The sequence below is a fragment of the Prenolepis imparis genome, unplaced genomic scaffold (genome assembly GCF_030444845.1).
Source record: "Prenolepis imparis isolate NDT839.2.m4 unplaced genomic scaffold, iyPreImpa1.0 SCAF_15, whole genome shotgun sequence".
NCBI classification, from domain to species: Eukaryota; Metazoa; Arthropoda; class Insecta; order Hymenoptera; family Formicidae; genus Prenolepis; species Prenolepis imparis.
This window is the reverse complement of record NW_028141173.1, coordinates 2,393,663-2,407,599: the sequence shown is the minus strand read 5'-3', so window position 1 is coordinate 2,407,599 and position 13,937 is coordinate 2,393,663. Positions and strand designations below refer to the sequence as shown.

General features: G+C 39.0%; 1 protein-coding gene across 1 annotated transcript in view; it reads left to right on the top strand.

Annotated features, from left to right (window-relative positions):
• The window catches only part of LOC145946208 (uncharacterized), a 327,696-nt gene that overhangs the window by 74,597 nt on the left and 239,162 nt on the right, over positions 1-13,937 (top strand). The window contains exons 4-5 of the mRNA XM_083055734.1: positions 2,528-2,799; positions 2,893-2,936. Coding sequence (XP_082911860.1) covers positions 2,738-2,799; positions 2,893-2,936 — 106 coding nt within the window. The 5' untranslated portion in view covers positions 2,528-2,737. The remainder of the gene's footprint in view (positions 1-2,527; positions 2,800-2,892; positions 2,937-13,937) is intronic.

Below are 13,937 nucleotides of genomic sequence, written 5' to 3'. Positions count from 1 at the left end.
AGTTGCAATTTAGTCGTCGATGCAAGGGACCATTCCGTTTTATGGAAAAAAAACAAAAACCCGAAAAGATTTGAGAAGAGGTATCACGCGAGAGGAGAGATTTTTCTTTTTTCTTCGCCAAAACACATGCCTTAGCCAATCGTCCTATCAGACATCTAAGTTGTGCCGATTTATACACTGCTACCAGGCTTTACACGATTCCTCGTCGTGAAATTCGACACAAAGATTTTGGAATGCGCGGTATGTCCAACTCGATAAAAACGATAAGAAAGACGTTGGTCGATACTTTAGTACGTACTACGTGTACGTTGATTAATTACGCGCGATTTTTCGCGAGTCGTGCGAGATAATTGGTCGCGATTTAATTGCCGATTGAATTACTGACTCGTCGGCACACGAGTGTTTAATTTGATAGTATTGACTATAAATTTATTAAAGGATATTTAAAATTTTTCTTGCGAAATAATTTAAAAAATTAACTTTTTTTCTTTCTCACAAATTAATTCGAAAGTTACCTGCACACATCTTATTTTAAAAGTCGCAAAGATACGACATATTTTTATACCATAATGTGTGAAGAGTTTATTATAGAATGATGATATATCCGCTAGAACATAAGATAATCATTTACCTTCTCTTTTAAATTCGACCCGACCGCACGGCTAATTTATATAAATCGTAAAACCGGGTGAAGCCGACGGGGAAGATCTCCCGCCGCCGAAGATCCCTCGACGTTCCTTGCAGCGTCGTCCCCGCGGAAAATTCTCGCGGCGAGGAGAGGCATCCTCGCCCGGATTCCAGGCGCATCGGTGCCTGCGGTGACCCGCGTCCATGAATTACACGGTTGACCATTAAGACAAAACCCGAGCTGCGCCATAACTCTCCATAGATTTATAGTAGTCGCGCGAGCGCTGGCCACACGGCTGGAAAAGGGGCGTTATAATCCTCGCCGGTGTGTGTTCTCTCTTTCTCTCTTTCGGTGTTCCCGTATGAACATACACACCTCCACCCCGGGCCGAATAAAATACTTCAACATTGGAGGAGACAGAAACTGCAGAAAATGCAGCTTCGTCGCGCATAGTCCGCCCGATGTTGCGATCCTCGCGGCATAAAATATATGTAAAGGCGACCCGGGTTATAAATATCGGTTTATTTACGGATAACGGCCAGCGGCCAACGTGCCGGAGATAAATTCAGCAAAATGCCCATTTAATTAGCGCCTTATTTATTGAGACGTCCACCGCGCGCGGTTACCCTCGTTCGAAGTTAGATCGAATTAGGCGACTGTCCACCTACCTACCTATCCACCTACAAAGCTCTAAAAGTCACTTGCGATTAATTAAATTTTTATCCGTGACTTATGAAGATCTCTCTTATTTAAAATAATTTATTTGTAAAGTGATTCTTTATTTAAAGTGATAGTTGAATAAATTATCTCTTATACAATATTATAATATCAGACGCATTTTAAGATATAATTAATTAAAACAATCACTATTATCAACTGATTCTTTCAGTGAGATTTCACTGATTTATAGTGCTGTATTTATAATTGTAACCGCATCAGTGACTAATACTTTTCATTTAAGACATACTAGAACAACACAAGCGCGTGCCATTCTTCGGTTTTATGTTTAAAAAAATGATATTTTTTAAAAATAATATAAAGTTTGTTTAAACTCGATTAATATTTTTTCACAGAAATTAGCTGATTAAAGTGTTAATTCGCTAATTAAATTTGAAAATAATAATATGTTAAAAAATTAAAATAGTAATATGTTGTAAACAATATCTTATTCTCGATTAATATTTTTTGACAGAAATCAGCTGATAACTGTCAAAAATATTAATTGAGTTTAAAGTATTATAATATATTATTTAAAACATATTATTATTTTTAAAATTAATGAGCAAATTAACGCTTTAATCAGCTGATTTCTGTCAAAAAATATTAATAAAGCGAAAATTTGCTAATTAAATTTTAAAATAATAATATGATAAAAGTTATAAAATAATAATATGTTGTAAATAATGTTATAATACCTTATTCTCGATTAATATTTTTTCTTTCTAAAGCTATATTTTTTCGAACGAATCTCCTCCGAGTTTTAATTAATTAAATCATGTATATAGTATCGCGCGCGCTATCAGAGTGAAGTTGCCGCGGCCATTACCGAAACGCCGCGAGTATCAGGCAGTTGGAGCTGCGTCCCACTGTGATTAATTAGTAAGCATAATCGTTGGAAACAATTTCTAACCTTTGTATTGTAATATTTATCAATCGCATATCATAATTTCAACGTTAATATGTAGGCGTAATTGTTGGAAACGCATATTTCGCGAAAAATTGAATGCAAAATTTCTTGCCAACATAACCCAACTTAACCTGTTGTCGCGCGCGCGAATGTGTTGCGATCCGTGGATATATTTATCGTTAATTCTAGCTTACATATTTATATTGTGTATGTTATAATGCAAAAAATAATAAGATTGCTCTAATTATATATATGTATTTTATTTGTTACAGGTAGATCAGCTGCGCGCGAACGCGTTGTTGTTTCGCGCGATTATAGTTTTCGCATCGTTTTTTCACATTGCAAGTGCAATGCGCGAAATACGCGTGTGACTCACGCGTCGCGTCGGGAGTGCCGTGTAAAGTTTCGCGTGTCGGGAGTGCCGTGTAAAGTGTCGGGCGATCGTAATTATTCGTATTTTCGCGAGTGTCGCGAGTGCTACCATGGACCAAGAGAGGAGGAGGAGGCCCAGGGAGGCATCGGGCGACGTCGGGGCAACTGGGAGGTAAGCAATATAAAAATATTTTTTCTAAACTGCAGTGTTGAGATATTCAACACACACATATGTATATATATAATTTGAATATTTTGTTTTCAGATCAACGTGTGCTGTGTACTACAACTCCGCTACTGTACGCATCGGTGAGTGAAAATTGTTTATTTTAACATTTCTATAGTTGTTATGGGGGACGTGTATATAATATGTTGAAAATATTAAAATAATAATATATTTTAAATAATATGTAATATTTTATCCACGATTAATATTTTTTGACAAAAATCAGCTGACAATTGTCAAAAATATTAATCGAATTTAAAATATTATAACATCTTTTTCTAAAAAAGACATGTTAATTGTAAGTCGATTCTCGCAAGTATTGTTGCATCTTTTTCGCGATGCTGATTGACTTTCGATTCGCATTGTACGTTATATTTACAGCATTGAGAGGCTGTCATCGCGAGGGTTAGTAGTTTGTTAACGGTTTGTTCAAAATAAAATTAAATAAAATAATAATATCAGTTTTAAAATATGCTGTAATACTATCAAACTGCTAACCCTCGCGATGACAGCCTCTCGATGCTACAAATATAATGTACAACGCGAATCTTAACAGCCAATGAGCATCACGGAAAAGCGACAACAATAAACTTCGATATATGCGAGTATCGGCTTTACATATCTTTTTTAAAAAAGGATATGCAAACGTATACATAAGAAAGGAAAGAAAGAAAAGCGATCTGAGAAAAGGGTAGCGAACGAGAGAAATTTTCTTTCCAAAGAGCATTTGTTAAACGGTCAACTAATAAGTGCTCCGCAAGGGTTCGTGAAAGCAAAACGATGAGACAAAAAAGCGCACACGCGTAGAAAAATAAAAACGGAGGGCACGCAATGGCTCTCTTGTTGCTGCTCCGATTGTGCCCGAACGATTACAACAGTTTCGAGTGTATACTTCGAGCGCGTTTCGAGTGCATCGTTGAAATGCGTGTTGCGCGGCCACGTGCAAAGCTCTCGATTGCTCTTGTTGCAGTTCGTCATTATTCCGCGTGCCTGCGCGATGTCCTTGAACAATAGTTTCTCGAAAATGAAACACTCATCGTTGTATACAATGTAGCGCAATTATTTTTTAAATATTCGTGCGTCGTAAAAAATGTTTGAGGATTTTTATGGACGCGCGATTCATTCCGAGTAATATCCGTCGAATATCGATCGAATTTTTGGTGGAGAATATTCGAAGGAAGGCAGAGCGGCCTCGTCGGTTTCCGTTACACCGCGTGTTCGTGAATTTCACTCACAAAACACTTTCGATTCGCTCGTCGAGGAAACATCGCCGACCGCCGGTCGCGCGCATCTGCCGTCGAGCGTAATGCGCGTCATAAAAAAAAAAAAGTGGCTGGCTACATACATATACATATATGTAGTCGTAAATATCGGCATGCTTCGAAATTCCCGAATGAGGCGGCCGTAAGTTATCGAACATTAGCGCGAAACAAGAAACGCGGTAAACCGGAGATAAAAGGGCACGTGACTGCGAATCCATTAATAAATTCGCCAGGGGGCCGCTCCGATACGATCTCCGCGTGAAAATTATGCGCGAAGGACTCTCCTGGCCTTGCGAATTAATTGTTAACACTAAGATATCGATCAATCGCGCCCTGATATTTGTAACACGCGCGAGATGAAAAGAAAAGTATACCGAAAATATATCTTTGATTCGGAAATTCGATTTTTCTTGTCATTTTTAATCTTAATTTTCTCACGTTTGTAGATTTCGGAGGATTTCGAGATAGGTTTGATTTATACAGAAATTAATTTGTATTAAATTAAATAAAATGAACGATAAGATAAAAGACTATATAGATTAAATAGGTTCAAAAGAGGATGAATTTGACAGCTAAAAGTATAAAGTAGAGAGTGAATTGAAAATTGAGATTCCCCTCACTCGAGTAATATTTAATATTCTATTTTTTTTTTTTTTTTTTACGCATCTCAGAAAGAGATCCTATCTCTCGCGACGAATGAAATATTCACCATCGCTTTTAAAGCGACCATACTTACAATATTCGACGACATAAAAGGACGTAAAAATTTATACGAATGATTATAATCGACTTCATGTAAGTCGCAGGAAATTTCTCTCTCGGCGACAAGTCGACACTTGCTCCGGGTGCGCTTGTTATTTCGAAAATCGCATATTCACGGGTACGTCCCACGGAAATTAGATCCTCGTTAAGCGGTCGTTTCGATGTCCTAAGGTGTGCGCGCCCACCGATATTTCTTCATCCGAGAGCTCCGCACCTCCGGTTTCCATCGTGAACGCTCGCGCGCGTTCAGGTGCCACTTTCCGCGGAGATTCAGCTGCCGCTGGCCTCCTTCCCTCCTCCATCCCCTTCGTCGCGAAGGGTGGTGCGCGCACGAAGGATGTGCCGTAGGAATCTAAGGGCTCCGCTACCGGGTGGTAAGATACACCGCGGCGAAAGAGGCTCGCTTACACCTGCTTCACGAAAGACCGCAGTCTTTACGAGACACACCGTCCTTGTTTTTCGTTCTCTCTCTCTTTCTCTCGCGTATTTCGTTTCCTTAACAAATGATCTCTCCCTCCCCTTGTTTCTTCTCTCATATTCCCGCGCGGTTTTCTTCCTCGCTAAACGCTCGCGATCGTTGAATATGTAGATCGCAGCGCGAAATAATTTCGGTATGTATACTCGTCTCGGTATGGGTGCACGTGATATCTACCTACCTATATACCTATACACGCGTGTTGTAGATGTAATTTATGCACCGACGCGAAACAACGCAGTTTTGCACGCGTGTACACGCGCGTAGGCGCGCATTGTTGGAGTGCCAAATGCGTATCAAGCTTCCTGGAGTGATTTACCGAAGGCATTTCACTTCGGCGTATAAAATTGCCCCGAAGGTCGCTCGTCGTGCATATTATATTAAAGGTGTTAAAAGGGATTTCCCTTACCCGCATGTTATTCCCTTATTTTCGTAATAAATTGTCAATATATGAGATACGAAGAAAAATACCCTTTCCCTTTTTTTATGAAATAATTATCTCAGATCTTTGTTTTATCCGTGCGAGAATGTAACAGCTGCGCTTATGGAGACCTGCGGGCAATTACACCTTGCTCGATTGTAATACGAATAATCGTGATTGGATCGTCATCGTCTTCCTCCACTTATCGCGCACGTGCGCTCCACGTGTCACTGATTGTGAGTGGTTTTTAACGCGTCGTCGCCCGCTCAAATCGATGCAGATCGAGGATATTCATAGTTTTTCTTCCCTTCATTCGTCTCTCTCTCTCTCTTCGCGTGTCGAAATTACAACGTGTCCGAATTGCCGTCGTAAATCTGTTCGGGTCGTAAAGACCCCGTGCGTATCTCAATTACATGTATGTATTTTCTTACTACACACGTCTCTATTACGTGGCGCGTTACGGCAGAGTTACACGAACGTTACGCGACGAAGGTTATGCAAAATAATCGCGGCGTTTACAATTTTACGATTCCAAATAATTGCCAATCTGTAATTGTTTCTTTACTTTATCACAGCCGATAGTTACATGTATGCCGCGACACGCGTTGAAATCTCGACATGAAAAAAGATTGGTGAAATATGTCGTTCCACTATAAGAAATAGCACTCTAAGATTCGATAAAATATCCATAAATTTATGATATTTAGATGACAATTTTTTCTTCTAATTAATTATAAATATTAATTCGATGAAAGTGAATGTTTACAGGATTATTATTCGCTGATTCTTACGATTATATATTTATTGTTCCGAGTCAAAAATTTTGCATCCATTTTTTTTCAATCTAATTTTCTCACGGTTTCCAAAGAACTTTGATTTTAATTTATATAGAAATTTTGCTCCTATTTTTTACATGTCAAATAAACGAATAAATTTCCCACTTTTTGGTAAAACTGATCCTGATTGTGCTTAAAACATTAAAGTAGACGTTGGCTTGAAAATTGAGATGAAAAGTAGGAGAAAAATTTCGATTCCATTATCATTTAGCGAAGCGGCGTGTTCGCGTCTCGTAAATTTCGTCGCCCGTTGTCAACGCTAATCTCCTCGTGAATTTCCTGGGCCCGTATCGAGCCTTCTGCTTTTTCGACACGCGTACATACATGCATGTATACATGTAGATCTACCGCGGCACGTACGACGACGACGACCGTTCACAAAACCGAGTGGATTACACCTGCGCAGCTGCTCGGGCCTCGGACTCGGCAGGTGAATCTTCGACTCACCTGATCACCGTAGGTAGGTAGGTAGTCCGCGTATACGCGTACGCGTGTATAACCGGCGCGCCGCGGGTTCGCATTAACGCGCGTAGAAGGAGAGAGAGACAGAGAGACACGCGTGCAGGCCAATTTCTCGTCTCGGCGAGGGAAAAGTGTCTTCGAGGACACCGGCAGGTGATATCAATTGTATGAATTATAGTCGATTGACTTGCGCGAGGTCCACTCCCTTCCAGAAGACACGTACCGATTGTCGAACAATCGGAAACGGCGAATTTAAAATCCTACAGAGAGAATAAGAGACTATATCTTGATATTCTAAACCTTGTCTAAAAATTTTCACGATTTCGTCCATCGAGTGGACAGCTCGAAATTTATAGAATATATTAACGACGTACACTAGGGATACTTCTTCATTAAAATTTTTAATACGTCCCTTTTTCCGGTAGTTGTTGCTTGACGGAAACCATCGGACGGATCGTAATCTTTCAGATGCGATCTGCGATCTCGCGGGACGCGGGGTTTTTAATGCAGTCATTCGGAAAGCTGTTACAATTATTTGTATTCGCTCGTGCGCGTGGAGGATTGTCGCGTTCTTAATAGTGGTTTATTAGTATTCTCTGTGCGACGACCAGCGAAAACTGCGATGTTATCTGACCGAAAAACACGAACGCGCGCCGTAAGATGTAATCGGTCGGTTCAAGCCTGATTCGACAACGACGAAAAGCATGCCACGGCAGCAGGTGATATCAATTGTAATGTATTACAAACTCGATCGGGCATACATCCTCCGAAGAGGCACGTGCCCGCGTCAGAAAACCAAAGGGATCGTCGTCGGAAATTTCCATAATGCATCATCGATGCTCGTCGCCGAGACTGCAGATGAAATCGCAATAATGATCGTTCGCATAAAAATCCTGCGATCACAATCACATCGCGGAAAGTAAACCTTATTAAATACATCATATAATATTTTGGTTATATCTTTATTAGACAGATTACATCGAGGTTTCTGATACACTATAAACAAGAGTTTTATAATCCAGAGATTAAAGTATCAAGTACAACGAGTATTCAAATGTGTGTATAATTCTATAATATTGTCGTGTCGCTGATTCCTCTGATAAATCTCGGTGTCGGTCTCGCTAAGTTTTTCGTTCGAGAAATGAAAACGCGATCGATCTTGCGATCTATTTCATAGCGCAAGAGTTCTTCCGATCAGCCGATGATGGAAGAGTCTGCGTATCGGCTTTATAGAGTCCGGTCCACGCATATAGTAGGCAATCTTTGTAATTATAGAGCAGACGCACGTCCCCCATTAGGTCGGTACCCTCTATACGTGCAAATCTCATCGACGAGGAGGACGAAGAGAATCGGAGAGAGCGAAGCGTTTCTTTTTTTTTAACCGGAGCCCGATCGACTCAATGTCGTTGCATGTGTCGAACGTTTTTGCGAGAAATTTAATTACTCGGCGCGGAAAAGAGAGAGAGAGAGAGAGAGAGAGAGAGAGAATCATCGCGTCCCATCGTGCTGAAATTAACGGCGTGATTGCGAGCAGCATGATTGGCGTTTGTGAAAGTCAAGAGAGCGAGAGAAAGAGAGAGGATAAAGAAGGCGATCGTTAATGTGCGACGTTTTAACGGGCAATTACGATACGGTGTTATTTGTGTGAAGGTGTTTGTGAAAGGTTCGCATGGAGACGGCAGCGAAGAAAAGTCGGCTGCTTCGCATCCTACTGATCCTAATCACGCCGTGCCGCTTTATAATCAGATTAAAATTAAAAACTCTCGCATCAAGCGGAGCATAATCAGGCGTTAAGAGTAACTCTGCCGCCTGATGATCGGTAAAGTAAACTCTTCAATCATCCGATCGCACCCTCATAGATAGGAAAGAAAAGTCGCTCGTACAAAAATTGTGCCTCTGTATGTTTATATAAAATAATTGACTTTTTCTAGATAGAGTTTTTTAGTGAAAGATTTTTGAAAGTTTCGAAAATGAAGTAAGAAAGAATATCTATTTCTCTTTTCACACACTCATCTTATATAATTTAAATTTTTAATCTATTTTTTGTTAGGATACGTTAAAATAAAAATATAATATTTAATTTAATTTAAAATCACTTAAATTATTGAAAAAGGACAGGAGAGAAGAAGAGAGAGTTATGTGTAAACTATCAAGATAAACCTTTTATTTTTTAAATGTAGAGAGAATGTTACATCTCTCCGTGTTTTAATAACCGCTATCAAGATACATTCAATAATATATAACGCGCGATTGTTAAAGGCCATTCAAGCTTAAAAAAAAACAAATATGTTATCAACTTTACATTTTACATATTTTTAAAAATCAATTTTCTCGAAATCTCGTACGACCAAATTTTATTTTGGCATTTTTGCGCGAGGAATCACCTGCTTTCCGCTCGCAATACGTTTCGCCATTCTGTATGCAGAATTTATAAGGTAGTTAGAGTCGAAACTCGAAACACTAAAATTACATTTCGTAGCGAAGTTTCCGCATCCGTTACCGCATTCGCGTGCTTCGCGGCGCATAAACAAAGGGAAGCGGAAGGTGGGGGGTGGAAGGGGTGGCCATTAAAAAATTCCTCGCTCCGTCCAAGTTCGCGTTTTCCCTTTGTTTTCCCGCGTCGCGACAGCATAACGTACGGCCGTCCAGCGAAGGACAGGCAACGAGTACGACGGGAAGTCGGCTGTAAAGTCGGGCGGACGCTTTTGTGTAGGCCGTGGAACACACCACCCACACTCGCGTGCAACGCGTTAACTCGCACTTTTTTTTTTTTTACATACCGCAGGAAGCTGATGCACGAGAACTGCCTCCATTTATGATGAATACGCGGTTCGCATTGACGTTTGCGTCTTAATCTTCTCTTTTTCTATATTTCGTCTGTCCGAAAATCGTCGATGGATAAATATCTTGTCATTTATATAAATTATTTTAGAGTTGTTAATGTGTGATTATACATTCGTAAATTAGAAACACAAATCTAATGAAATATGAAATTTAATTCAAAATTAATAATTTTATATTAATCTCATTCTATTACAATTTCAATATTTATAAATAGATATAAATAAAAATATAATTATAAAATTTTTAAAGAAATTAAAAACAAAACTGTTTTTTTCTCAATCGTTCATTAAATCTCAGAAATCATAAATGCCTCGCGATATTCTCGTTAAAATAGAAATTGATTTTAAATTGACCAAAAAAATTCTGTCGTTGAAAGGACTTCCGGTAATTTTCAGACATTCTGTACATGTACATAATGTATACGTATACGTATCACGCATATCTCCCGTATATATCCACATTAGGACAGACATAATACCTGTTCTGTATTTGACTACCGGATGCACGCGCTCGCGTACAACAACAGAGGCTACAACACAACAAGTGTGTATATACCGGAATATGTATCGCGAAGCGGACCATTAGTGCATCGCACCGTGCCATCGCGCGCATTCGTACCTCAACGTCTTCCATCGTCGACGTCCTACATGCACACGCCCGGCTCATCGCGCGCGTACACGAGATATGGCCCGGCTCATGTCTCCGCTAATCTAATTTACTTCGGGCCAGATAAAAAACTCATTTACCGCGAGGCCAGCCGGAGAGTCTTGGGAAACGACTGTTTTTTTCTGCGCCCTCGGGAGAGAACCGGAAGTGACGCGTCGGTTTGCCCGGGTCACGATGAGATCCCTTTTTCGTGAAGGAAAAAAAAATAAAAATCCTTCCGAAGGAAGGAAACCCTCGAAAAGAGAATCGAACGTCGCAAATTGAGGAGAAAGGAAGGTGCGCGCGTTTTGGATCCTTCGAAAATGAAAACTAATGAACCCCCCGCGCTAATGTTGGATATTTAATTGTCACTCACACGCGAAATTACGAAATTGTGGGACTACAATAGGAAACTAACGTGGATCGCTGCAAGAGAATGCGGAAACAGATAAGAGAAAGTTATTTGTTCAGGGTAGCGCGTTATCACAGGTGGCATAAAAGCAGTTGACTATGAAAATTTAGTGTATCAGAAATGTATGTTGATACATATTATTGTTTACGCTGATATGCGCGTTTCATGTTTTTTTTGCCAAGTTAGCGTTTAACATAGTAGGTATTTTTTTTTGTATAAACGAATATCGAGAATAAGAATTGTAAATGCTTAATTAAAGAAAAATGCACGCGTGGCTATGCGCAATATCGTTGGAATATACATATGTATGTATACATATGCGAAAATTATAGTTGTGCGTAAAGATGTGTAAAGTTTTCTCTTGCAAACAGAGTTGCAACGCGTCGAGATTCTTGGCAACGAAGTAGCAGAAAATGATTTAACCGCTTAGAAAACTATTATGCTGAAGGTTGTTGTAATCAGTAAATGTGCGAAGGATAGCACTTAAGGAGCACTAACTTGATGTAATATTTATGCGCCGATCAACAACACGATATACAGCAAGATCATACCTCGCGTATAAAGTTTTTCCCCGTCGTACATAAAGTTTAATGCATGAAAAATTTTGATAAAAATATCTTCCATTATACATAGTTTATTTCTTATTACTCTTATCTTTATTCCTTACTCTTTCTGAATTAAACAAGACTATAATTTTCTGATATCTCAAACAAAAGATGTCCATGACTAGAGAAATTATTTAAAATTAAATATTTTATTTTATACTTTTTTTTATATTGAATTAATATAAAAATTAAGAAGTTTAACATTTTAGTTTATTCGATTAATATAAATTTTTACATGATTTGAAATTATTTTTTAATGAATTACAGAGAAAATTACAATAAAAATTATAAGACACTTTGACAAAATTAGTATATTAAAATTAGAATTTAATTATATATAATATTTTAAAATTTTATATATAAGTAATAACTAATAAGAATTTTTATTAACATATAAAATAAAATATTTTAGGATTCATTGTTTCAAAAATTATCTTTGCCAAAATTATGGTGGATATATTAAGTAATAACCAATACAAATTATATTAATAAATGATCGCGATCTCGTAAATTGATTCGTCCATTCTTGTAATGTCCGATTTATAATTTCATTTGCGCACAACTTGTTAGAAATAACGAAACGTACGAGGGGGAAAACAAATCTCGGACGAGAGTGAGTTGAAATTTAGTCTGCGGGTTCGGCTTTTCTTTCGACTCGGCGCGTTATTATCGTGCATTCGCTTCCGAAGCGGCGCCTATAATTCAACTACAATAATTTGGTCCCGCGGCAGGTGTTTTCGAGCCCTCTCGAACGGGTCCGGCGCTCAGGGAAACTATTAAATCGCGATTTTATGCCCGATCATAGCGTCCGGACGCCGCCTGATTGGTCTAGTTGAATCTAGGAGAACGGAGAGAAACAGTTTACACGCCGTTAATTAGATCAAATCTCCGTCCCTTTGTATGTATACTCGCCACTTCCTCGACTTGTGCTTCAATAAGGCGAAACTATAACGGCATCCTTCGATACGTCTCTCGGTCGTCATCTCTCGCACATATATAAATCTAAACTAGGTACAAGTAATTTGACGTTGATGGATGAATCTTTTTTCTTTCTATTCCTCTCGATGCGCATCGCGCACATTTTCGTGTTAATTAATCTCACCAATAAAGACGTCGAATGTCGTACTTCCATTGGGAAAAAAAAATTACATCGCCCGCGGCGAGACTCGCGATCTGGATGATATTAAGACGCCCATACGACATTGTTTCGTAATTGCGATCGCCGTAATATCGCCGTGTCACGAAAAGTTTCGACGACGCGCGTCGGACGTTTTATAGACGAAAATAATTCCCGCTTACATCGTCGAACGCGCCCGACCGATTATTAATCGAAGATCGGGGACCAAAAACGAAAGCGCGATCGTCCGACTATATATCGTGTACGCTGCCCATTTTTGGTGAACTCATTAATCGCGATACCGGTTTATCGCGAAGCCGACGGTCGCTCAGAAAGTTCCGCTCCCGTTCTCCGGTTCTCCGTGAAAACGTGCGACGGCGTAAGCAGGTGCGAAACTTTCAGGGATGCTTTGAAGACTGATTAGGGAATAAATGCCGTTTGGCGGACAGGTGATTCCTCTCTCGCGATGGAAAAACAACTTTACATCCGGTCGACGGGTCGGTTCTGACCACTTGGATCTGAAAATATATATATATATATATATATATATATATATATATCATGAATCTTTAATGATATTGTAATATAATTTTTTTTAAGATGAGAAATTTTTTATTCGCATCCCGTAATTGTATAGAAATATATTTTTCATCATATGTCTTTCTTATGCTTGTTAGATAATTAATAGTCAGAACTTTATAACTTTATCTCGGAAAATACGATTTGTGGGAAAGAGCATTGATCAATTAAACCACTTCGTAAATCTTGCATGGAATATGTATAGAGTGTTTCAACATTTGAGAACAAGTGGCGTTTCATAAAAAAAATGTTCTTTACTTAAATCTCCATTTCTTATTGTGTAAGGAACGATTCATATAGCATATCTAAAGTTATACATTATTGCCTGCTGTGAATATCGATCAGCGGGAAAACGTTGCCGGCCGTGTTATTGTTTGACCCGTGGTATAAATAAATAAAAGTCGATCGAATCTGAAATCGAGGGCTCGTTACGCGGCATTAGAGCGCTTATGACTTGATTTTAACAATCGCAATCGTGCGAGTATTGAAAGTCCGATTACGTATTCGCGTATTACATTTGAATGCGTTTTAGAAGATCGACTTGCGTATATATGACGTCGCTTTATTTATCGCGATCTTGGTTGCTGTAGCTGTACGCTCGCTGTGTTAATTACAGAGGGATGGGATGTATATTTAATACTACCTCGTTTTTCTAATGTACAAC